This window comes from Marmota marmota, unplaced genomic scaffold (genome assembly GCF_001458135.2).
Source record: "Marmota marmota marmota unplaced genomic scaffold, marMar, whole genome shotgun sequence".
In the NCBI taxonomy this organism is placed as follows: Eukaryota; Metazoa; Chordata; class Mammalia; order Rodentia; family Sciuridae; genus Marmota; species Marmota marmota.
The window spans coordinates 14002005-14027567 of record NW_026000241.1 but is presented as its reverse complement, the minus strand read 5'-3'; the positions used below and the strand labels follow the sequence as shown (position 1 = coordinate 14027567).

At 41.0% G+C, this 25563-nt stretch overlaps 1 protein-coding gene across 4 annotated transcripts in view; it reads left to right on the top strand.

The window, feature by feature from the left end:
* Window positions 1-25563, top strand: part of LOC107145478 (myosin VIIA and Rab interacting protein) — a 324704-nt gene that overhangs the window by 135567 nt on the left and 163574 nt on the right. For all 4 annotated transcript variants that reach the window (XM_015489460.2, XM_015489459.2, XM_015489461.2 and 1 more), the window contains exon 3: window positions 16875-17096. In XM_015489460.2, coding sequence (XP_015344946.2) covers window positions 16875-17096 — 222 coding nt within the window. The remainder of the gene's footprint in view (window positions 1-16874; window positions 17097-25563) is intronic.

The window sequence follows — 25563 nt, the reverse complement described above, 5'->3', positions numbered from 1 at the left end:
CTCATAAGCGGAGCTCCTGCTCCCACTTTTATAATGGTGGCACAGTGATGTAAGCCATGTGTGTGACTCTCTCCGCCCCCCCCCCCAGAGTTCTAGCCTGCTTTCTTGCTTTTTATATGCTAAACACGTTTGCTTTGTGTTCAGTGAGTCAGACCTAAATACACCATGTGCTCACCTGGCCCTCATTCTGACGTTATTCTTCCTATCTGCAGGATGATCTCTTTACCAGATGAGTCATGTACACGGAAGATGTCAGTGATCTTTGCATCTCTCATTTCCTGTGTGCTGACATTCTGGACCTCGTGTTTCTGTTATCGTTTCATTCATGCCCAGATCACCATTTCTGCTCCCACTTCAGACTTGTCCGGGAATGGGCCTTCATCCTCCTGTTCTCAAGGCTTTCATCTCTTCCAGAGACCCCCTAATTGTAGCAATTCCACCGATTCCAAAAAGAGGTCACTTTCCATGTGCAATGTATCTAACAATTATGGACAATTAATTCAAGACACTGGTTGCCAAAAAATAAACAAGCATGAGAAAAAGACTGGGAAGAAATGATCCCAAATAATAATCCACGTCACCTACCTACCTAACAATCCATACCAGAAATCCTGCTACCATTTTCAGCTTCTCACCACAGTGAACCCCAACATTCTGTTAGACCTAATGCTTTTAAATCTCTCAAATTAGTTTCTTCCTCTTGTTTTTATCATTTCCTTTTTTATTTGTTCATTCTTTAGCATGACATAAAAGACTTTAGAATCAGTCAGAGACCACTCACCCTCCAACTTATTCCCCTTTATTTCTGACCTCAGCCACTGCGCCAACCACTCATCACTTCTTAAAGACACCAAGCTCAGATATGTAACTGAACATTTGCATGAGTTATCCTCTGCACCTACAGTGTCTTCCTCCATTCTCCTGAAGGTAATTCCTGTGCATCTATTCTGATCTAGCACCTCCCCAATCTTCCACCTCTGCCACCTAATGTTTTTATATACCTGTCTGCAGCACCTTGGACTTTGTTCTGTTGCTCTGTCTTACATTAGTCTGCTTCCTAAGCTAAGCTATGATAGGAGCCTAATATATTGGAAAAGTAAATGAACAAAAGAATGAATGAATGAATGAATGAATGCTCCAGAAATCAAGGAACCAAGTCAATCTTTTCCTTTTCGTTACCAAAGGCGTGTAAAATGTATTTAAAATGCAAGTTACCAGATGTATAAAGAGGTTCAGACTAATTAAAGGTAACTCTATTTTGGTGATAAAAACTTTTTGAACATTAGAAGAGTTAGGTAACATAAGAATTAATATAGCTAAGGGGAGATGAGGATACCATGTTTTGAATGGGCATGTTTTAAGATTGTTAAGTGCTTCTGTATTTGAGTCAATATGTTATTTATGTGTTATGAACTTTTAGACATACAATAGTCAAAAATAGTTACAACTATTTAGATGACTCATTTGAATTTACTTTTTAAATCAAAATTGTACTTCATTACTTAGACAGTCATGCACCATTTTGCAACATTTTGGTCAACAACAGACCACGTACAAAACTGTGGCCCCTTAAGTTATAATGACGCTAAGAAATTCCTATGGCCTAATGATGTTGTAGCAGTCACAATGTCATAGCACAGCACATTGCTTGTGCTTGTGGTGATGCTGGTGTTAACAAACCAATAGCACCGCTGGTCATATAAAAGCTTAGCACATATAATTATGTACAACGCATAATATTTGATAATGGTAATAAACAATTATGTTACTAGTTGGTGCATTTACTATACAAACTGTTGTTTTATGGTTATTTTATAATGTACTTCTTATTTTAAGAGAAGTTAACTATAAAACAGCCTCAGGTGGGCCCTTGAGGAGGGATTTTAGAAGGAAGCATTGTTATCATTCGAGATGACAGCTCCATGGGTATTGCTGCCCTGAAGACCCCCCAGTGGGACACAACATGGAGGTGGGAGACAATGATATTGAGGATCCTGACTGTTATGGTCTGGATGTGAGGTGTCCCCCAAAAGCTCATGTATGAGACAATATAAGGGGGTTTAGAGGTGAAGTGATTGGGTTTTAAGAGTCTTAACCTAATGAGTGCATTAATCTCATTAGGGATTAACTAGGTAGTGACTGCAGGCAGGTAGCATGTGGCTGGAGGAGCTAGGTCAGGGGAAGCACGCCTTTGAAGTTTATATTTTGTCCCTGGAGAGTGGAAAACACACACACACACACACACACGCACACTCTCTCTCTCACTCTCACTCTCTCTCTCTCCCCTTCTCTCTCTGCTTCCTGGTTCCAGGTCCTGAGCTGTTTTCCTCCTCCTTACCCTTCCACCATGATGTTCTACCTCATTTGGGGCCCAGAACAATGGAGTCGGCCATGTATTGACCGAGACTGGTGAAACCATGAGTCTCAAATAAACTTTTCCTCTTCTAAAATTGTTATTTTCATGTCTTTTGGTCACTGCAATGAATAAGCTGACTAAAACACTGACCCTTTGTGTGTATCTTAGTTTTTAAAAAAAATAATTTTTTTTTGAAAAGTGAAAAAACAAAATTTTAAAAATTTAAAGCAAGACTCTTCCACATTGCCTGGGCATGTGGCGATCTCTACCATCTAGAGCTGGGTAGGTTGCAAGTGTTCACACAGTGATGATATTGCCTCAGAACAAATCATGAACCCATGTGTGACTGTACCTTTCCAGTTTTGTGACTTGGTGGTACCTTTGCTCCAAGGCCAGTGGCTGTTTAACAGACCCCACCAGAAAGAGTCAAGCAGACAAGTCCCCCGATGTGTGATCTGGCACATGTTATTTCGGGCCCATTACCTGTTTGTGGAATGAGGGGGACTATGCTAGGAAATCATAAGATTTTCTTTGACTTCAGATATTGTGGGTACAGATTGATACATCCAAGAAAAGTTGTGAGCACAGTATATCAAATGATACATGTGAAGGGTAAAGTACATAATCCTACTTCTGGGCACTCTGATTTTTCTAATTTATAATTTTATAGTTTGTAATTTGTAATTATGTGTATATCATGTTCTTAAAACTGGTTGCCTCGTAGCTTGTACATTGCTTACATGAACAAACACATCTCTGGAGGCTGTGCAATTGGAGGAACTCCACCCATGCCTAGGGCTGCTTACCACTCAGATGCAGAAGGACAGCCACATATGAACATTCTCTTGACAGCAAGCTGAGGAAAGTGGGGAGCCCCTCCTACTTTTCCTCAAAGGGCTTTGTCGGGGATTCATTTTTCCAAATGCCTCACCCATAGTAGGCATTCCACAAAGGTGATTTCCAATCTTTTTTATAAAAGCATGAATAAAGTAAGGAACTTTCACCTCTGTCAATCTGGTAAAGGAGAAGTACAAGAAGTATAATATTTTAAGATTTTAAAAAAATGTTCTAGAGGTTTTTCAATTGTTTTCTTTCAGAACTTAAATTCAGAGAAGGTAGTTCTCTCTGCGATGATTAAGGAGTTTCAGGTTGGGAGGATTAGCTGTGGATGGGCATCAGGGTGGTAAATGCCATAACAGCTCTCACGGTGAAATCTGGCATCTCTCCCTAGCTGACATTTACCTTCCCTCATAGTCTCTTCTGGATGGACAAATCAAATATTAATAGGATTGAATAGCAGCTCACATACAATGCATGATACCTTAAATGTCAGAAAGCATGTGATGATGTCAGCTAGAGAGAGCCTCTGAGCCTGTATTCAGCCTAGGTAAGTGAGAGAATGAAGTCTGGAACATTTTTATTTTGTTTGCAACAAGCCAGAGAGTGATGACAGCTCCATTTCTCTTGGGAGATAGATTTTATTTTGCTCAAGGTCAGATCCACATCAATAAACTCAACAACAGGAAGAAAATTCTCTAGGGCAAACACATCTATTTCTGTGGATGCCACGTGAGCTAGGTTTTGACCAACTCTGGAGAGGGTGCAGGTGCTCATCCAAAAGCCTGGACTGTAGAAACTTTTATATACTAGTGTGTGAATGGGGAATAAAAACACGTTAAATTCTACCATGAACTTAATCTCTTATTCAAAAAATAAAAAAAAAGAAGAATTCTATGCCTTGGTGGGACAAAGATGTGAGAACTGCGGTTTGTTGCATGTCTGAGTATTTTTTTTTAACTTTCCTGTGATGCTTTATTTTCAGTAAATTAAAAAAGCAAAGAGCAAAAAGTCTTGTCAGGTGCATGTTCAAAATTTACAGATGCAAAGCAAGAGCTGGCCAAATGTTTCATTATTTTGCCTACATGTTTCCCAAACTGTCAGAAGCCTAAGCAGTTAATTGTCAGGGAGTTTTTATTTTCATCTGGCCAGTGCTCAGGCGTCTTTGCAATCCTTTGCCCATTGGCTGAGCTATTGTTCTGGGAGGAATGGAACACACACCTAGCCAAGTGGTTCAGACCAGTCCTTCTTCACTAGGGAGAAAGGATGCCACCACTGTCCTCCTCTTTATGGAGTCCATTGTCCCGTCGAAGGCACAAAAAACCAATGGTTAAAATTCAGCGAGGTACCGATAGAGTTAGGCACAGGGTTCTATCTAGCTGTGCATGGTGGGACTGGAAACTTGGTAAAGAAATGACATTTGAAGTGGGTGTGGGAGAGAAAAGAGAAGAAATTTGCCAGTAAGGAAAAGGGGGAAGGTCACAAGGAGGAAAGGTCTCAGGCAAACATAGGGAGGGGAGGTTCACACACTCCAGTAGGTACCATCGAATGTCGCTGGGTAGTGATGGAGGCAGATCACTCTGCTCCCATCACAACAGTGGCTTGGCACAGAGTCTAGGGTGGTGGTGCAGGTGGGCAATGCCGAGCCTGAGCAAGGCCACAGCAGGGGCAGGAAAGATGTGTGGAAGGGGTATTTTAATGGCAAATTGGAGAGGATTTGATACAAGATTAAGAGCAGATGTGAAAAAAAAAAAAGGAGGGTGGAGGAGTTGAGGTTGAGTCCTAAGCTTCCAGAAGGGCCTCTGAATAGAAGTTATGCTCTTTGGGAAAAAAAAAAAAAACAGGCCTGGGAAAAACCAGTATATTTTTAGACATTTTTAGTTCACATAATGTGATGACCTGGAAAAGATATCGGCAGTTATAAACTCTAGGATAAAGACCTAAGTCCCAAGGTGGGTATATGTCTTAGAAGAAAATGTGAGACTGAAGAGGTGAGAAGAACTGGCACACAGAGTCATTTATGACACACTATGGATTATGTGGGGTGACGTAGAACAAGAAAGAGGAGGACAGAGGAGCAGACTCCCGGAAAGAAATAATGAAATGTGAGTTAATCTGAAGAGGAGATCAGGTGGCTTCAAGGGGCTCACTGGCATCAGGAAAACAACAGAGAAGGGATTTCTCTCTGCAACGATTAGGGAGTTACAGGTTGGGAGGATCAGCTGTGGATGGGCATCAGGGCAGTAAAAGCCGTAACAGCTCTCACAGTGAAATCTGGCATCACTCCATAGCTGACATTTACCTTCACTGATATTCTGTTCTGGGTAGACAAATCAAATAGAAGTAAATAGCAGCTCACATCCAATGCACAATGCATTAAATGTCAGAAAGCATGTGATGATGTCAGCTAGAGAGATCAGCTAGACTGATGAAAAGCGCAGATGTTGCCAGGTGCTGTGGTGCATGCCTGTAATCAGTGGCTTGGGAGGCTGAGGCAGGAGAATTCAGGAGTTCAAAGCCAGCCTCAGCAACAGTGAGGCACTAAGCAATTCAGTGAGACCCTGTCTCCAAACAAAATACAAAATTGGGCTGGGGATGTGGCTCAGTGGTTGAGTGCCCCTGAGTTCAATCCCTAGTACCAAAAAAAAAAAAAAGTGCAGATGTCAAGGAGGCCTTTAAAAACCTTTGGATGTGACCATACATGACTTTGGCTCTCCAAAGATGGACCATTCAGGATATCATCAAGGAAACAGAAACCCTCCAAATATTTGATATGAAGACTGTTAAATTCAGGGAATCAATTACTAAAGTATTATAAGAGCTGGAAAAGCAACAGGAAGAACATGATTCTATCCTGAGATCAGAAAATGAGGAAGTCTGCTTCTGCCTTCAGGGCTGGAGGAGAAAAGGGAGCAAAGAGCGTGACTAGAACCTGCAAGTCTATATTTGCTTGGTGGAGTCATTGCTACTGCCACCATTGATACTGAAATCACCCCCATCACGGAGGAGAGACAGAGGCTGTTCACCCACTGACTCCTCCCCACACTGGAGCATAAAGCAGAACAATGGCACCTGCCTTCCACGTGGGGCTTCACACAGATTCCTCCCACTGGCAGGAGTAACCAACACCCACAGGCAAGAGAGTCTAGGGAGTGCAAATAAAATAAAATACAAAATCGGGCTGGGGATGTGGCTCAGTGGTCCAGCCCCCAACACTGCCTGTGCTACACAGAAGACCATGGAAAAGCAAGAAATAGGCTCGGCCCAACAGTCAGTACCTCAGAGAAGGGGCTGAGCCTGTTGTTTCCATACTCTAGATGCTGTTATTTCTCTTTTTTAAAAAAACATGTGCTGATTTTCACTGGGCTTAACAGGACTGCCATAGATTCATCATGATTCGTGGCTTTTATGACCTTGCCTACATTTTTATTTTAATGATTAATGAAGATTTAGGGGTCAGTTTTCCTTTAAGATTAGCACGGTCTCTGTTAGAGTAAATTCAGAAAACTGGGCTGCACTTAGAGGAGTGGGTGGTAGAGGAAGAAGCAGGGTATGCGCTCCACCCAGGACTTGTGTGCAGCCAGACTTTACAGAATAGGACGCTTCCTTCACCCGTACCTAGAACATCCTCCATCAGCCTCTTCCATTCGTGGTCCTCACCACCTCCATTCCTCTTGGGCTCCTGCTCAGATGAAGTCACTCATGGTCGTCTGTGAAGGATCCTGATCTATTTTATGCCCTGTGGCTGATTTGAGAAGATAAGAAATATGATTGGCCTCCCTTCCTCACAGAGTTGTGAAGATAGGAGGTGAGGATGGTGACCGTCAAACTGTACTTAGTGGAACTTCAGGGGCTCCGAGGAGGGTCTTCCCTCAAGTCAGGGAAGCAAAGATGGGTGGGGGTGTTTGGAGGCAGTGGAGACTGTTCTGGAGGGGGGGGCACAGAGTGAGCTGAGACTGGATGCCCCAGGGAACATCTCCTGCAGAAACTTTCCCACTCAATCTAAGAAGCCCAAGGACTTGGAAGTGTGTCCCCTCTTGTAGGCTAAGATGTCCCCCCTCCCCACAGGCTTCTGGCCAAAGTCTAGATTTATTTTGGAATTCTTAACTAACATGTTATTGATGTGAGTCTGCAGTTTGAAGGTCTTCTCTTTCTTGGCCCTTCACTCATTTCTCTTCTTTCAAGGAAAGAATCGCAATGCCCTTAAGGTGCTCTCCTCGGTTATTAAACAACTCTCTTTAATAACTGGATGCGCATCTGATTTCACTCCCTTCCCTTCAGATGCATAAATGTCACTAGACATCTTCCATAATCTATTGTGGAGGAGAGAGAAGGCATTGTGTGAGATCCTTAGTTTTATTAAATATGGAGCTTACTATCTGTTTCTATCATTTTTTATTTACTTCAGTGGGTTCCATAGAAGTAAGTCATGTGAGTTTGCATGTCACATGTCACCCTTTTTTCTTATTGTGATTGATTGTCAATTCTTCATCAATTATAGGTTGAATATGTTCAATATAAACTATGACTTTCTCCTATGGTTTCTTGAGTGACCCAAAATTTTTCAGTGTTTTTATCCTTTCTATATAGAGATAGTAAGTAGCAAAAAATGTTTCGAGATATAGAAAGGACTGTAGATATCCTCACTCTTACCACCACCACCCCAAGGAAATAAACAAACAAACAAATTTAGTGATGGATGTAGTTAGAACTATTTTTTTTTTTATTGGTACTGGGGATTTAACCCAGGGATACTCGACCACCGAGCCACATCCCCAGCCCTATTTTGTATTTTATTTAGAGACAGGGTCTCACTGAGTTGTTTAATGCCTCACTTTTGCTGAGGCTGGCTTTCAACTCCTGATCCTCCTGTTTCAGCCTCCCAAACTGCTGGGATTACGGGCGTGTGCCACTGCACCCAGATAGAACTATTACTTTTTACCCACACCATAAATTGAATTACCAAGTCGATTGACCTCATATTGATAAATTAAATCATGACTAGTGGGTTTGGCCAAATATTCCAATATCCCAGAAGACCCATTGGGGAAGTGGGACACTTCTCTGAGCACATTTTTGTGGAATGAAAGTTTAGCTGATTTGAACTGAAATAATGCCAGATGTTTCCAGAGTTGCTTTAACTTCCTAGGCCCTTGTTATACATCTCAGATATGTTTCTTTATTAATTTATTTCTTCAATAAGCTCTTTGAGATGACCAAAAAAAAAAAAAAAAGGAAAAGAAAGAAACCAAAGCTTCAAAGAAGTGAATAGCAGCTATGAGGTGCAGAACAACACTCTTACCCTCTCCCCAACATCCACTGTTTGCTCAGTTGCCTGCAGAGCTTTGGGGGGACGAGGGTCCCCAGCACCTCATCAAACAGTGCTCATAGGAGATGTGTGGGGTGCAGTGAAGACTCTGGATTCTGGCCTAAAATGCTCTCTCTTTATTGCTGGCAACCACATAGCATGTTTAGTCTTTGTGATGAACTTTAACATTCAGAGAGAATGTCTACATTTTATTCTCTTTCCTCATAAATCTGTGGTATACTGAGCTCAAATGGCCTTGATTGTTTCTTTTATAACACCACTGGGGGCAGCAAAAATGATTCTGCCTGTAATTACTCAATGAGAGTGATAGTACCCATGACATATTAAAAGCAAAACATATTTTAAAATGATCGTGATTATTATTATACTATAAATCAGGTCCACCCCTTGAGACCCACCTCTCAAAATCATTTAAACCATCACTGGAAGAAGTATCCTACTACCTAACCTCACATTCACTCCTAGGTCCATGACAGCCTGGCTCCTGCCTACCACCCCCACTGATCATCCATGAACTCCATGTGGCCGAATCCAGTAGACATTTCTCTGCCCCCCAAGATAGACAATCATCCTCTCTTGGACTTCCTCTTCCTCTGCATCCTTCTCAGTCTCTCAGGCTCCACCTCTTCAACCTTCTTACCTGAGATTAAATATTTGGGATTCACCTAGCTTGTTCCGAGTCCCTGTTTCTCCCTTGCTATAATCTCTCCCCAATAGTGGCTCATCAATTCCCATACTTATGAAGATATCTATGAATGTGGCTCCCAAATGTACAAAATTGGCCCAAGTCCCTCCTCTGAGATGCTGAAACATATACTTAGTTGATCTCTTGGTGCTAATCCTCAGGTATCTCACAGATTTCACTAAAGCATGTTCCTCCCTATCCTAATCTTCTCTGTCTCCAGAACAACTGAACTGTCCACCTGGGAACACAACCCAAAAACCCAGTTCTCTACCCACCTGGGCCATCACCAGGCGCAGCACACTAGCCTCCATCTCATCAGATTCTGTCTTGGTTGAAATCTCAGCCACCCTTACCTAGATGACTGCAGTACTCTGCACTCTCCAGTGCAAACTTCTGCCACCCTTAGCTGGATGATCACAGTGCACCATATACTTCCAGTACAAATCTCAGGCACCCTTACCTTTATTCTCATAGCACCCCATGTTTCTACTCAAGGCCTTCTGTGGGTGGACCTTCACCTGACAGCAGCTGATTTTCCAATGTAAATAGAGACCTGCTCTTTCCCTCATCACAATCCTCTATAACTTTTCCTTGTACTTAGAATAAAATCCAAACATTTTTCCACAGCTTCAACTTGTGATCCTCAGTCTCCCCTCAAAAACTCTTTCCCTCTGCTCCATCTTCTGTCTAGAATGTTGTGTATTCCCTTTTTCTAGCTCCTTCCTATCTTATTATGTTACGTTAAATCTCCCCCCTCCCAAAAAAAGCCCTCTCTCTCATCCTATCTAAAATTGGTCTCCATGTGATTCTCAGTCTCATTTCCTACTAATACTGTTGTAATTCTCATGATTCATAATTGTTTTGTGTTGCTTAGTTTTTCATCATCTGAATTCTACCTTAATACATGTTCCATGAAGGGAGAAATTCTTTTCTTTTTATCTGCAGAGTCTGAAAGGGTAGATCCTCAATAAGTGTGAATTGAATGAATGATTGACAGTCTGATCAGTGGTGCCTGTGACCATCAAGTGGTGGTTCCTAGCTGTGGGCTGTCCCTTTGATAAGCAAGTTGGAGCAAAGCCAACAAGTGACATGCATGCCTTCTCCCTGCTGTGCTTCTGAGACACTGCTAACTAATCATGACACCCAGCCCTACAGTGCCTGTGGCAGCCTCTCAACACACAGCAACTCACCCATTAGCAATTATTAGAGTTGGCCTGGCCTTGGAAAGAGAGACCATGGAATGTTCACACGTTTTTCAGAGGGCCACTCTAAAGCAATCTATCAGGAAGAGAGTGGACAAGATATCAGAGGACATTTCTACAGAGCAGACTAGATCTGTCCAAAATTTTTAGTTATTAGACAAATGCAAATAAAAACTACCTCACAACCACTGTTACCCAGTGCTCAAGCAACAAATAAATATTAAACACTTTTGCCCAAATGCCATCACAGGAAACTTGACATGTAAACAAGTGTGATCAAATGTGATGCATACTCAGATCACTGAATTTCTTGACAATACAAATGAATAGCTAGTATTTGACTTTTGTTTCTTTACTGATTTAAAAATCTAGAGCAATACTATGAAGCAGTAATCAAAACGGGCACACAGAAAAAAAGAAGCCCAGAAAGATTGCAGGGGTGTTAGTGAGTGACTCAACCCAGCTCTGCACCCTTATAGCAGATCCTAAATCCATCACTCTTTTGTCTGGCCATTTGAGGGCCTGGTCCTTCCCAGGACATCTCAAGAGGGTAGCTTATTTTGTACGACTTGGGGTTGATTCTATAATTATACAGTGTCTTAGTCCATTTTGTGTTGCTATCATAGAATACCCAAACTGGATAATTTATAAGAACAGAGATTTATTACTTATGGTTGTGGAGGCTGGGAAGCCTAAGGTCAAGAAGCCCACATTTGTTGAGGGCTTCTTGCTGCATCATTCCTTGGTGGAAGGTAGAAGGTAGAAGAGCAAGAGAGCACATGTGTTCAGACGGAGGGATCCGAACTCATCCTTTTATAAGGAAGCTTGTTATGGGTTAGATATAAGGTGTCCCCAGAAAGCTCATGTGTGAGACATGCAAAAACATTCAGAGCTGAAATAATTAGATTATGAGTTGCAACATAATCTGTGAATCCGTTCACTGATATGGATTAACTGGGTGGTAGCTATAGTCATTTAGGTGTGACTGGAGGAGATAGGTCACTGGAAGCATGTCTTTGGGGGTTTATATTTTGTTCCTGGTGAGTGGAGCTTACTCTGCTTCCTGGTTGCCGTGTCCTGAGCTGCTTTCCTCTACCACACCCTTCCACTTGGGCCCAGAGCACTGAAGTCAGCCGACCACAGACTGAACCTCTGAAACTGTGAGCCAAAATAAACTTCTCCTTCCCTAAGTTGATTCTTTTCAGGTATTTTTGGTCAGAGCGATGCAAAAGCTGACTAAAACAGAACCCACTCTTGCCATTATTAACCTACTGCTGTGATAATGACATTAATCCATTCATGACCAAATCTCTTAATGGTGCCACTTCTTAACACTGTGGCATTGGGGATTAAGTTTCCAGCCCATGAACTTTGGATGAGGCATTTGAACCATAGCAGCCACTATGTAGACGCCACTGATGACATCTATGAAAGACAGTAGGAAAATACAATCTAATAAGAAACAAATGGTCCAGATGAATGGCATTCCTTTCCACCACTGACTCTGTGGCTCAAAACACCTCATTTGCTTGTAATGAACTTGGAAGGGCTTGGTACAGTTTGTTTTTGGACACTCAGTGAGTTTTAAAATGCCGTGGGAATTTGCAGTCTGGTGTGTCGGGAAACAACTCATAAAGCTCAAGTGATCCTTTGGACTGAGTTCATAGGACTTTTTTGATCCTCAAAGACGTTTATTCCTGGATATTTTATCCCATTTAGTTTAGTGTTGATTTGAGGCTGTTCTTATATTGTTTACAATGTTTTAGCTGTCAGTGACTTAGCTCATTGTGTTCTGAATCTAAAGGACTGAAGAGCATCTTCCTTCCTTGAGAAAATACCTCTGTACTGTCCTCTGTGAACATTTTATTCAGCCAAGTATACATATTTGCTCTTTTACTATAATCATTAGCTGACCGGAGCCTGTCTTCTCTTCCAATACTAGTTCGGCCATTAACTACCAAATACTCTTTATAAAACATGAGGCTTAATATAAAAAGGCAAAATATTTGCATATCATGTATCTGAAAAGGGACTTGTCTCCAGAATATATAAAGAACACCTGGAATACAACAATAAAAAACAAGTAATCTAATTTAGATTTGGATAAACATTTCTCCAGAGAAGATTTGCAAATGTCTCCTAAGCTCATGAAAAGATGTTCAGCATTATTAGTCGTGAGGGAAATACAAATAAAAACCACAATGAGAAACCACCTCACACCCCCTAAGATAGCTATAACAAAAAAGGCAGACAATTACAGTGTTGGTGAGGGTATGGAGGAATTGCAACCTTCAAATTACTGCTGGCCATGGTGTAGCTGTTCAGAAAACAGTCTGGAAGTTTTTTAAGTAGTGTTACCCTATGACCCAGCATTTCCACTCCTAGAATTGAAATATATGTCCACTCAGAAACTTGTATACATACGTTCATAGCAGTATTACTTATCATAGCTCAGGAAAAAAAAAAAACCTAAATGTCAATCAACTGGTGAATGGATAAATAAAATACAGTATATCCATAAGTAGAATGCTATTCAATAGTAAAGAAAGAATGAAGGGCTGAAGCTATACCATGCTACATCATGGGTGAACCTTCAACACACTATGCAAAGGAAAGATGTCAGACATAAAAGGCCAAGTGTGTCTATTTATATGAAATGCCCAAATTAGACAAATTCCTAAAACAAAAGTAGATTAGTAACTGGCAGGGGCTGAGAGAAGGGGAGAATCAAGAGGGATTGTTTAATGGATCCTTGGTTTCTTTTTGACAAGATGAAAATTTCTTTATTAAATGTATGCACATACAGAAATAAGGTGAGATGTATGCTTTAAAGGGGGTGAATTTTATATATCTAGATTGTGCCTCAATTTTTGCAAAGTTGGGTGGAAATGAAAACAAATTCTCAGACTGTATATCTTAGTCCATTTGGGCTCCTATAAGAAAATACCACAGACTTGATGGTGCATAAATAACAGAAATTTATTTCTCACACTTCTGGAGCAGGGACATTTACAATAAAAGCATTGACAGATTCAGTGTCTGGTGAGAGACCATTTCCTTGGTCATGGATGGTGCTTTCTCTCTGCTTCTCCTTATAGGGGACGGGCAAGGCAGCTCTCTGAGGCCTCTTTTATAAAGACATTATTCATCTCATGCCTAATCCCATGATCTAGTTGACTCCAAAAGACCTTACCTCTTAAAGTCATCACATTGAAGGTAAAGTCATCACATTGTATTTTGGGGGTAAGAACATAAACATTCTGACCATAGCTGGGTACATGTGAACAGGGGATTTAAAACCAGAGAGAAAGTTTCTGCACAAGCAGGTGGTATGGCCATGAGCCTCTGAAGCAGCTGAAGTTTCGTTCCTTCAACAGTCTCGCTCTCAGTGGAAGGAGCCACTAGGGAATTTCTACCTACTGGCTTAGGGGAACTACAAAGAAGGTAATATTTGCTTGAATCCCTGGGAGGAAAAGGAGTCTTGCATGAGAAATGTAAACCTCAAAACCCAAGCCTCTACCACCAAGGGGACTGAAGATCAAAATCTTATTATTCATGTGTTGCAGGATTCCCAAGCACAGAGACAAACATGAAACAGGCCCAGAATTGAGGACCCCTCTGTGGGGACTCAAGAAAGCAAATGCATAGCTTCTGCAAGACATTTGCACAGGAAGAGTGTATGTATAGGAAAAGCAATCTTAGATGGAGATGTCTTTTAATCCAAATGATGAATCATGAAGGAAGGAGCACCTGGAACAGGAGTTAAGAGACACCCCATATAGGAGGATTAGTAACACCTCCAAGAACTTTGTGTATAGCTTTTATGTTTTCATTGATATCAGTTAAAAATAAACCTAAAAATTTTAAAAAGAACTTAATACAGTCATGTGCCACCTGTTTTCGTCAGTGATGGGCCATATACACAACAGTGGTCCCATAAGATTATAATGAAAATGAAAATTTCTTATAGCCTGGTTCTTCATAGCCGTTGTTATATTGTAACTTAACACTTTACTCATGCATTTGTGGTGATGCTGATGTGAACAAATCTATTGCACTGCCAGTCATATAAAAGTATAGCCCAGATGATTATGCCAAGTACATAGTACTTAATAATAATAATTGACTGTTAGTGTTTTATGTATTTACTATACTTTTTACCATTGTTCTTATCTTTAGAACACTTGTTTTTATCCTTAGAGTGGTGTATTTGCTCTAAAACAGTGTGCTGTGTTACCCAGGTAACATCTTGTGTTGACTGTGTGTCTTAGTGAGCTTTGCACTGCTGTGACCAAAAGACCTTCAAGAATGATTTAAAAGAGGAAAAATTTATAGACGGCCAACTCTATTATATCTCGGAGCCTGAAGTGAGGCTCCGAGTGGAAGGAAGCCTCAAGTGGAAGGGACACAACAGAGCAAAGCAGCTCAGGACCTGGCAACCAGGAAGCAGAGAGAGAGCTCTGCCCTCCAGGGACAGAATGGAAACCCCAAAGGCATACCGCCAGCCACACCTACCTGACTATAATCACTACCCAGTTAATCCAGATTTGTGGATTAATTCACTGATTAGGTTACAAGTCTCATAATAGAATCTTTCACCTGTGAACATTCTTACATTGACTCACACGTGAGCTTTTGGGGTACACCTCATCTCTAAACCATAACACAGTGTTTATGCTGACATCTAACATTACCTACCCTGAAAGATGCAGTCCACATTTTGAAGGTGAAGCTAATAGGACTGCTAAAGATATAAAAGGAAAAGAAGACTCCACACTCTTTTTCCAGCTTCCTCCTCTCCCCCCACCCCTTTCCTTCCTCCCTTTCTTCCTTCTATTTAAATGGGACCTACATTAGTTTCCTCACAGGGCTGTAACAGATTACACAAATAAGAGGCTAAAAACAATGGGGAATCATTGGTTTGTTATTCTGGAGGCCAGAAGTCTGCAATCAAGGTGCTGGCAAAGTTCCACACCTTCTCACGGCTCCGGGGGAGACTTCTAGCTCTTCGAGGGGCTGGCAAGCGCCAGCACCCTCAACTTGTAGGAATCACTGAAGTCTCTTCCTTTGTCCTCACATTGTCGTGTGTCTCTTGAAGGACACTTGTCATTGGATTTAGAGCCCATCTGGATAATTCAGGTTGATTTCATCTAGAGATCCTTAACTTAATTACTTCTTCATCATTTTCCAAATAAGATCACATTTAAAGACTTCAGTGAATTAGGGTGTGGACTTGTCTTTTGGGGAGGCCATGGGTTAACCCACCACAGGAGCTAATTGAGTATGTGTGAAAAACAGGTGGGGTGTTATTGGCCTTCTTAGGCAAAATATAAAGTCTACAGGGTCATGAGAGAAAACATTGAACTACAGAAAAATTAAAAATGTAAATGATGATTGAACTACAGAAAATTTAAAATCTAAGTGCTGAAAAACAACATAAGCACAAAACACAAGATATAAATGGAGGTAAATATTTGCCACATATATCATGGACATATCCAGTATGACTTGCCTAATCACAAAACTGGGCACAAAAAAATAATGACACCAAATTATCATAGTGATATATTACTATAGTATATACAGTGTTTTACTATAATAACAATAATACAGTAAAAGTAAAGTAGTAGTGAAAATCATAATAGTAGCAGAAACAATAATATTCCTATTCCTATTTTTCAGCTGCCATTTTTGTAGTGGGAAAAACAACCCAGAGTTTCCAACTCAGAGGGACTTGTTATTTCAGTTAGTGTCCCCAGGGTAACTCAGTTGCTTGGGCTTGATCCTTGGTCTCAGGACTTCTCTTTCCTTCTCTCTGAGCTCAGAGAGGCATGTGTGTGGTGTCAGATTTTGTACTAATATGGCTGGCTGTGTGCCCATTGGACCATGAGCTGTCTGGAAGAAGAGGATTGTCTTTTATCCAGCCCTGAAGCACCAGTACCTCAGATCTGCCTGTCACCCAAAGCATCCTTATTGACTCGCATTGATTTGAAAGCCCTTAAGATCCCTCTGTGTGTCGGTGTCCCTCTGATGCCAAATAAGACCAGAACAGCATTTTCATATTCCCAGCAAGACTGTTGAAAGGATTAATATTTTATCATAAGTAATCTCCTGCTCCTCTAAAAAGGCATTAAGTGAAAGATTTTTATTTTTTTCTACGATGTGCTTAGTTTTATAATAATTTGTTTCTCCATGTAGTCTCTGAAATATTCGTAAGGGGGTTTTCGTGTTCACTAATGGTAAATGTAAGATACAGGATTATGCAATATCAGCCCATCTTTGTCTCGGGACATTGTGTCAAGAATTGATCTTTCAGGATTCTGTCGTTCTACAGGAAGATCCTGCAAGGTCTCTCTGCCTGTGGGAGGGCCAGGGTTGGCTGCTTTGGGGAGATGGCCCCCTATCTGACGCGCTGTTTCTCTTCTACCCCTCTCCCGCTCTCCTCCTCTCTTTCTGGCTTCCCAGTGAGATGAAGCAAAAGCTGGACGAGGAAGGCAGCAAGTGCAGCATCCTCTCAAAGCACCAGAAGTTCGTGGAGCACTGCTGCATGCGCTGCTGCTCGCCCTTCACCTTCCTGGTCAACACCAAGCGCCGCTGTGGGGACTGCAAGTTCAACGTCTGCAAGAGCTGCTGCTCCTACCAGAAGCACGAGAAGGTCTGGGTCTGCTGCGTCTGCCAGCAGGCCAGGTGAGTGGCTGGGCACACTCTCAGGGTCTCAGCTGGTGGCACCCACCACTTTCTTCAACCAGGTGGGTGCAACAGTGATTGACAGATCTGCCTGGAGTATTGACTACAGTAAAGAGATGACTGAGGTGAGGTGTGGCGAAGGATAACTGTTGACCTTCATGAAGAGGATGAGGAGGGGGCCTCACAGGAGCATGTGGGTGTGACTACAGAGGAGAGATAAGGGCCATGTTGGAATCGAAGATGCAGCTCCCACCAGGCTTTATCCTTTTAAAATTTCTTATCTGGTCTCATCTTTTCATTCATTCATTCATTCATTGCAAAGCAGACATGGGATTCTTAGGAATTATGCAGCAGTAATTATGCAGGAAATGTGAAGGTAAGGTAGGCAGGTTGCTGATGACCCAGAGACTTAGGGAGATGACTGGATATTGGTCTCAGAATGTATTGGTATATCCCCTGACAGCCTGTACATTGATTGTGGGGACACTGAACAAGGGGTGATTGGCCTCAGGGCTTGGAGAAAGTTTCAAAGTGGCCAGGAAATAAAAGCAGGATTGAAAAGGATTAAAAAAGATTTAATACTGTGGACAGGGAGATGATGACCACCGTGTGAAGGAGACGATTGAAATTTCACATCCTCCCTCAGGGACTGACAGCATTTCTTTGATATGTTGAGTATTTGGACACTGCTGAGTTTGATAAGCCAATGTCTAGTATTTGTTCTTTACGACTGCAAAATGTCTTCTGATCCTAGCCCCTGTGGAGTGCACTGTGATTTGTGTTTGTGACATCTTCCATAACGTCTGTGTTACAGTGAGTGAGCAACACTGAGACTGGCTGGTCCTGAGAGCACACTCAGGCACTCTGACTTTTCCTTCCTTCCTCCCCCTCTCCTCCCTCTGCCCTGTTTCTTGCTCATATCCTTTAACATATCAAGTCCTAGTATTTTCCCACAGAGGTAGTTAATGAGGATAGCTACTAAGTACCCTCCCTTATGAAGTAGTCTCTGAGCTGTAAAGAAAAAAGTAGCTCAGAGACACCAACTGAAGCAAAGAGTGGTTTATTGAACACCCAGTATCCAGGGCTGGCTAGGTGCTGCCCAGGTCCTGTGCCTGACTTTCAGAGCAAGGAACTTATCTGAGTCTCCAGGTGGCAGGTTAATAGGAGTTGGGGAGTGGGTGATGCCCTGTGACAGAGGGAAGGAGAAGATTGATTGTCCATGAGCATATGTTTGGGAACTCAGACAGAGAAAGGTTCATTCATGCCTTCCACTTCTCAGTAAAGTTGGAGTAAGGTCAGGCACTCTGGATAAGAAATCTGGATATTGGAAGAAACAAGGACAGGTTTGAAATAGCTGCCACAAGAGTTGGGGATCTAGGCTCTTCCCATAGTGTGTTTTGCACCAGCCACACTTAGCCATCCATGTGAAAATGTAGACAATGATCTGTTCCTGGGTTGGGGGTTTTCATGGGTTGGGACAGGTCAGAGGGTGACGGGTATCAAATAACAAAAGATATTGAATAATGAAGGAAGTAAAGACAATATCCACATAGTGAAGGGAGAAAGAGCAGAAGGGGGCTGTGAATGTACTGGAAGAAAATGAGGGGGCCAGTTAATAAGAAGTATCTGGTAAAATTAAAGAGTGCAGTCGTGGTACTTAACAAAGCAAGTTGGAAGAAAAGAAAATTCTGTGTAGGGGAAAATATGTTTGAATTGGTGATTTCCCAATAGACCAGTTGAGGAAGGGGAGGTAGGATCTAGACTAGAAAGCAAGGAACTGAAAAGCCAGAGTGCATGGATTCTGACTGGGGTAGTGACTGGGGTAGTGGCAGCATTATGGGTGTGAAGAATGAGCCAGCTGACAAAATCTTGTCAGGAAGAAAATCTAGAAGGTTAGGAAGTGACAGGAATAAGAAGTGAAAGAGGGCAGTGTAACGGTTGTCATGATTCCGCCCCCTGTAAGTGGAGTGAGTCTAATGTGTTTGGTCAAACATGGCACCTTGAACCACACTAGCATTGGTGACCAACTGGTGGACCTCACTGCATGACCGTGGCCCTATCTTTGTTAACTCCATTTGTGTCACTAGATCCTGGCTCATAGAAGGCATGCCAGTCTTTGTGAGCTAAATAATAGAACAGGATAATGCTCAATAGCAGCCATAAGCATGGTACAGATGAGTGTTGGGAATGGTCCAGATGGAACTCAGATGGAGAAGAGGAATCACAGGATGTTCACAGACAAGAGGTGAAGTAAGCAAAACATGCACATCCCCCAGGGGTGTGGCCAGCCTGGAGCAGACCACTCTCAGCAGAGTAATGGCTAGTGGAATCAGGTCATTTGGGTTTGGTTTTTACAGGGTCATAAAATCATGAAATTATACATCCTAGCAGTTATTAAAATACCTATTCTTTACTATGCTTCAGTATATTCCCATACAAACAGAAGCAAGTGTTTATACTTACACAATTTTTATTCTTTAAATTTTTCTTTATTCCTTTTCTCCCTGGATGATAAAAATCTCCCAAATTGACTAAACCATTAGTAGTATTAAAGAATGCAGTCATTAAGCCTTTGACACTCACATCCACCCCTAGTTGATTGTGTTGGGGGGACTATTATTAGTTACAATTACAATCAAATTATTCACATTCATCAAACAGTAGAAATGCTGAATGATTCCCACACTATCTCAGAACCATGCTGCTTGTAAGTGGGGGGACCTGTCCTCAAAAGATCTTCTTATTCTCCTCCTGTGCTACATCATTTAAACCAAATCATCCCAAACATTTGCCAGATATTGAGTAAGAAGTTGCAAAAATGGCTGTAAGTCTGCATTTTAAAATTCCATTTCACGTTTATAGCAACTTAGGAAAAAAAGAGACTTGGTAATCCTGTTTACCTTAATTTTTCATCACTTCTGGGGCCACATTTATGACAACCCCTGGATCTCAGAAGTGGAGCATGAGGGACTAAAGAACTGTTCACAGGACACCTGAGAAAATAAAACAAAACAAAACAAAAAAAGTGGAGGCTTACTAAGGAGTCCTCCACATTCAGTGAGTCCACCTCAGACTAGGCACACTATGACTTCTTGATCAAAGTCAGCAGAAAGACAAGGCTGAGAAAAGGTTGGAAATTTGCTGTTTTAATTTTGGATCATATTTTACAGGGATGTTTTCTGGGGTCTTAAAATCATTGTTGACTAAAACCAAAAGACACAGAGAAGTTTGGCTGATTCTCTATTTTTCCATATTTTTCCAAGCCAAGCATAGGAACTTTTTAAGGGATGAAATCCACGAGATGTAGGGCATAGTTTTGACTGATCAAATTTCTCAAAGGCTGAATTTGACAAAGAAGTATGTCCAGGTCAGGATACCTCTGATGTATGGCCTTTGGGCTGAAAGTCTTTTACATTGTGCCTGGATCGCATTTACATTTTTTGGAGAATGCCTCTAGCTGTATAATCTCTCAGTGTTACACATTCATCATGTAAAATATTTAAGGAATATTTCAAGTTGAGCCACATATGGAAAATTTTAGATAAAGAACTTTTAGTACAGAGAAATGAAAAGTTGTGCTGCAATTGTGTACAATGAATCAAAATGCATTTTGCTGTCATAGATAACCTAATTAAAAAAAATACATCCTAACTTGAGATGCTAAAATGTAAATAAAATAGTTTAAAAAAAAGAAAGAAAGAAAAGAACTTTCAAAACCTGCCTATTTTGGGGGGGAGGGGGGAGCAGAAAGATATTTTACAACAGATTCTTTAAACCTTTGATTTTACCCCAGCATTGTGCTGGAAGATTTGCAGAGCAGATCTTCTGCTACCTTCCATGTTATCTAACAGTTCATCTCCCCCAGAATCCCAGGTGAAACACTATCCTTAGTTAGAAGTAATTTTTGTTAGACATAAGTTTTGAGGACCTTATTCCAGCATATTCATATTTAAGAAAGTAAGTTTTTAAAATACTGTATGTGTCAGATTCCATAAAGATCACATTTTGTGTGTGTGAAATTTCAAGAAAATAGACAGCAGCTCTGTGAAGGTGACAGATGACAGCTGTCATAGGCCATAGGCAGGCCCATACTCTACTCCCTACTGCCCATAACATACTCCACCTCTCTTTATGTAAGTGAACCCCATTTTGCTGCACTGGTTTTGTTCCTCACTGTTATCCAGTGGCCACCATATGCATGCAAAACTCATGAGATACCATGTACATATGAGCTTGGGGTCATGTTTAATTATAATAAAAATTCTAGACCACCAAAAATTAAGGAGCTAGGAGTTTAGGGCAGACATTTGTCTGACAGTAGTAACACACAGCATCAGCAGTAACTACTAGGGTCTGGAGTTGTATGTAGCTCAATGTAGAGCACTTGCCTAGCATGTACGAAGCACTGGGTTCGATCCCCAGCACCACATAAAAAATAAATAAACAAAATAAAGTTATAAAAAAAAAAGTAACTCCTAACTATTGAGCACCTGGGCTGTCTCCAGTGCAGTTCTCTATCAGTGACTCAGGTTAGAAACAGCTTGTTTTAGTTAGCTTTTTCACTGCTATGATCAAGAGAGAGACCAGACAAGAACTATTTTAAGGAAGAAAAGTTTATTTGGGGGCTCATGATTTCAGAGATCTCAGTCTATAGATGGCTGACTCCGTTGCTCTGAGCTGAAGGGGAGGCAGAGCATCATGGTGGAAGAGTGTGGTGGGGGAAGGTGACTCAGGACATCACATGAGGAAGCAGAGAGTGTCTACTCCATTCACAAGGACAAAATATATACCTCAAAGACATGCCCCCAATAACCCACCTCCTCCAGCAACACCTTACCTGGCTACAGTTGCCATCCAGTTAATCCCTATCAGACAATTAATGCACTGATTAGGTTAGCTTTCATAAGCCAATTATTTCACCTCTAAACTTTGTTGCATTGTCTCACACATGAGCTTTGGGTGGACACCTAATCTAAACCATTACACAGTGCTCATCAAGAGAGGACCCAGATAGTGTACAGTCACTGTGAAAATAGTGGCAATCTATAACTTCTGCTTTCTCTTTTTCTATCCCAGTGAAAAAATAGCCTCAATGGTCTATTTGGTTATTTAGTTGAGTAAAAGCATTTTATAAATTTTCTCAGTAGGCTGAGGCAAGAGGATTGCAAGTTCAAATCCAGCCTCAGCAAGAGCAAAGTGCTAAGTGACTCAATGAGTCCTTGTATCTAAATAAAATACAAAATAAGCCCGAGTATGTGGCTCAGTGGTCGAGTGCCCCTGAGTTCAATCCCCAGTATCCACCCCCCAAAAAAATTAAAAAGAGAATCCCCATTTAATGTTTGTTGCTATACTTATTTATTTAATTAATATCTTTATTTTATTTATTAATTTTTTTGTGTGATGCTGAGGATCGAACCCAGTGCCTCACACATGCAAGGCAAGCGCTCAACCACTGAGCTAAAATCCCAGTCCTGTGTTGCTATATTTATGATCATAAGGTTAGTTCTTCATCAGTCTTCTGTGTCATATTTTTGCATTAAAATGTATTTCTGTTGTGTTAGCTTAAAATTTGCAGCTTTGGGAGTTTAACAGACATCAGATGAATTTATTATAGAACGAATGATGAACTACTTAGTTCGGAAGTTATCTAGCAAATTGGAAACTTCTAAATTATTCCCTTCGTCATTTTATGTTCTATGCACATTTATCTTCTTGACATTGTTAAATAGATTCAAACACTATCAATAAGGACATATAGTGGTTGAATTTTAAGATCCTCTGCTGCAAACAGACCCAGAGAGAGCACAGCCCGTGCTCACCAGCCATTAACATTTCAGGTTGAATTTGTTCAGGAGTGATGGATGCTCCTGTATTCCTTGGGAACAAGTTGACTTTCTAGCTCTTTGCTTCATTATAAAAACTATTTTTTCTTTCTTTGGTCACTGTGCTCTATCACATTTAACACAGACCAATTTGAGAGACTGCTTTCAGGGAATGAGGGAAAAAAAGATCATTGGAACTGAAATCAGAACATACTCATCATGATACCTGTAGTATTTGCTTTGATTTTTCCAAGAAAACTTTGGGCTTTGATTATTTTCCCTTGGACTTGAGTATCCTTTACTCTGTCTGTTCACTAATTATCTGGTATTCACACAACCCACATGATTCATCAAATAGTATAAAGTAATTTTGGAATGAATTCCACAGTACAGTTAATACCCTAATATATTTCTAATATCCCTGAAGAAGATATAATATTAAATAGTGATCAGTATGGGCTAAGGAAATTCATAAGTTAGCAGATAAATTGGGAAATATTGAACCTCATTAAAAAATCCAAGCAATAGATTTTTTTTCTCTTTTAAATTAGTGAATTTTAAAATCTTTCTGCTTGGTGTTGATAAAGGTAGATTGAAGAAAAGGCACTCTCCTTCTTGGCTGGTGAAATCTAAAAAGGAAGAACTTTTTACCAATGTGTATCAAGCACTATTAACATATCCAATCACTTTTACCCCAGTAATTTCAATTTTGAAAACTTGTAACTAACAGCATAACATAATATTTTTAAAATGCTGTCTAAAAATGAATTGTACTGAATTATTTGTAGTATAAAAAATGCCCAACAGGAGAATGATAAATCAGTACATGTTCAACTTGACAGAATACAAGAATTTAAAAATGTGTATATTCTATCCTCATGGGTAAAGACTTACACTAAAATGTCAGATTAAACAGTGTATGTTGCATACTCTTGTAATCCCATCAGCCCCAGAGGCTGAGGCAGGAGGATCACAAGTTTGAGGTCAGCCTCAGCCACTTAGTGAAGCCCTAAACAGCTTAGTGAGATGCTGTCTTACCATAAAAAATAAAAAAAAAAAACCACTGGAGATGTAGCTCAGTAGTAAAGTGCATCTGGGTTCAATCCATAGTAATTTAAAAAAAAATTAAAAAGAAAGAAGGAAAAAAGTCAAATTAAACACCACAATGCAATATGTACATATAATCATCTCATACTAAGGAAAATAGAAAAAAGACTGAAAGGAAATACACCATCATTACTGTTGAGAGTAATCATTCTTTGCAAAGTTGGTCAGCTGGTCTACCCTGCAAATTTTGAACTTACCTCCAAACTCAGAACTCAAGGACAAGGAGAGATGGTATGAACAGAATGAGAAAAGTTAAGTGGGAAGACCCTTAATGTATGTTCCCCTGCCTGGTCCTGGTGGAGGGACTGCAGGTAGAAACTTAAAGAAGCTGTTTTCACTGTGTAACTGGGGGCCAGCGAGTGCTGCTCTGCAGCCTATGGAACAGTATGTGATAGAGACTTTCAGCATGGAGGCAGGAGGTCAGAAGTGAGAGCAATGAGGGAACCAAGAACCACTTGGTATTTGGCTCAGGAAAGCAGGGCCTAGCAGCAGCAGGAGGGAGGAAGCCCCCAGCCCAGTGGGGCTATAATTGGACCATTAGCAGGGTCTGGAAAGGAGATCACCAGTGACTTCCTGCCACGGGTTCCCAGGACTCAAGGAAAACAGTAGGCAGTGCCTTGGCTTTATCCAGGCTGAGCACAGCACCAGCAGTCCTGGAACTGTTAGGAGGACCCAGGTGTGTGTTTACCCATAGACTGGTAGCACTGGGGGAAGCTCAGGTAGCAGCAGTGAAGCAGTGATTGGAGGATGAACCATCTAATAAACAGGTGGATCCATAACTCCAATCTGCTCCTCCCTGGGAATTTGAACTTGGGTGGATGATGTTTCAAAACAAGGCAGTTAGAACTGAGTTCTCCTAAGACAGGAAATAGGACCTCTCTAGGTTGCTGCTTTGCCTCTAACTCCAGAATTAGTCCTTGAAGACTCATCCAACTCAAGCCAATAAGTGATCAATCTGCTCTTCTCTGATCAGTGGTCTTCATCCTGAGTTACATAGACTTTCTGCAAGTTTCATAGGCCATACCAATAACTTAATGGGATTTGTTTCCAAATTTTCAGCTTCTATTCATGTTTTTTCTGACACTGATCTACTCAAGAAAGTACCTCCCCTTTCCTAACTATACTTCTCTCACTTTACTACAGGAAAACACAGGCCTTGCCCAACCCTGTCTCACTGAAACTCAGGACAGAGAAACCTTGAGAGTGCACTAGAGAAACAGTTCACACATGCTGTTGGTGTAAGAAAGCAAGGTGTCCTAACAACTGGACACCCAAAATGACTGCTTTTGTGTGATATGCAATTTCTGATTCTTGAGTTTAAAAAAAAATTGAAGGAGAACCTAAATCATGGATTGTGATTTTTGACATATGACTCAGAGGGTGTTCAAGATTGAAAGATACTATGATTGTAAAAAGGACTTCCATTTCCATCTTAGGAACAAGCTTTTTTAGGGCTTGTTTTTTGTTTGTTTGTTTTTTTGTTGTTTGGGTTTTTGTTTTGTTCTTTTTTTTTTTTTTTTTTTTTTTAGCTTTTTGAA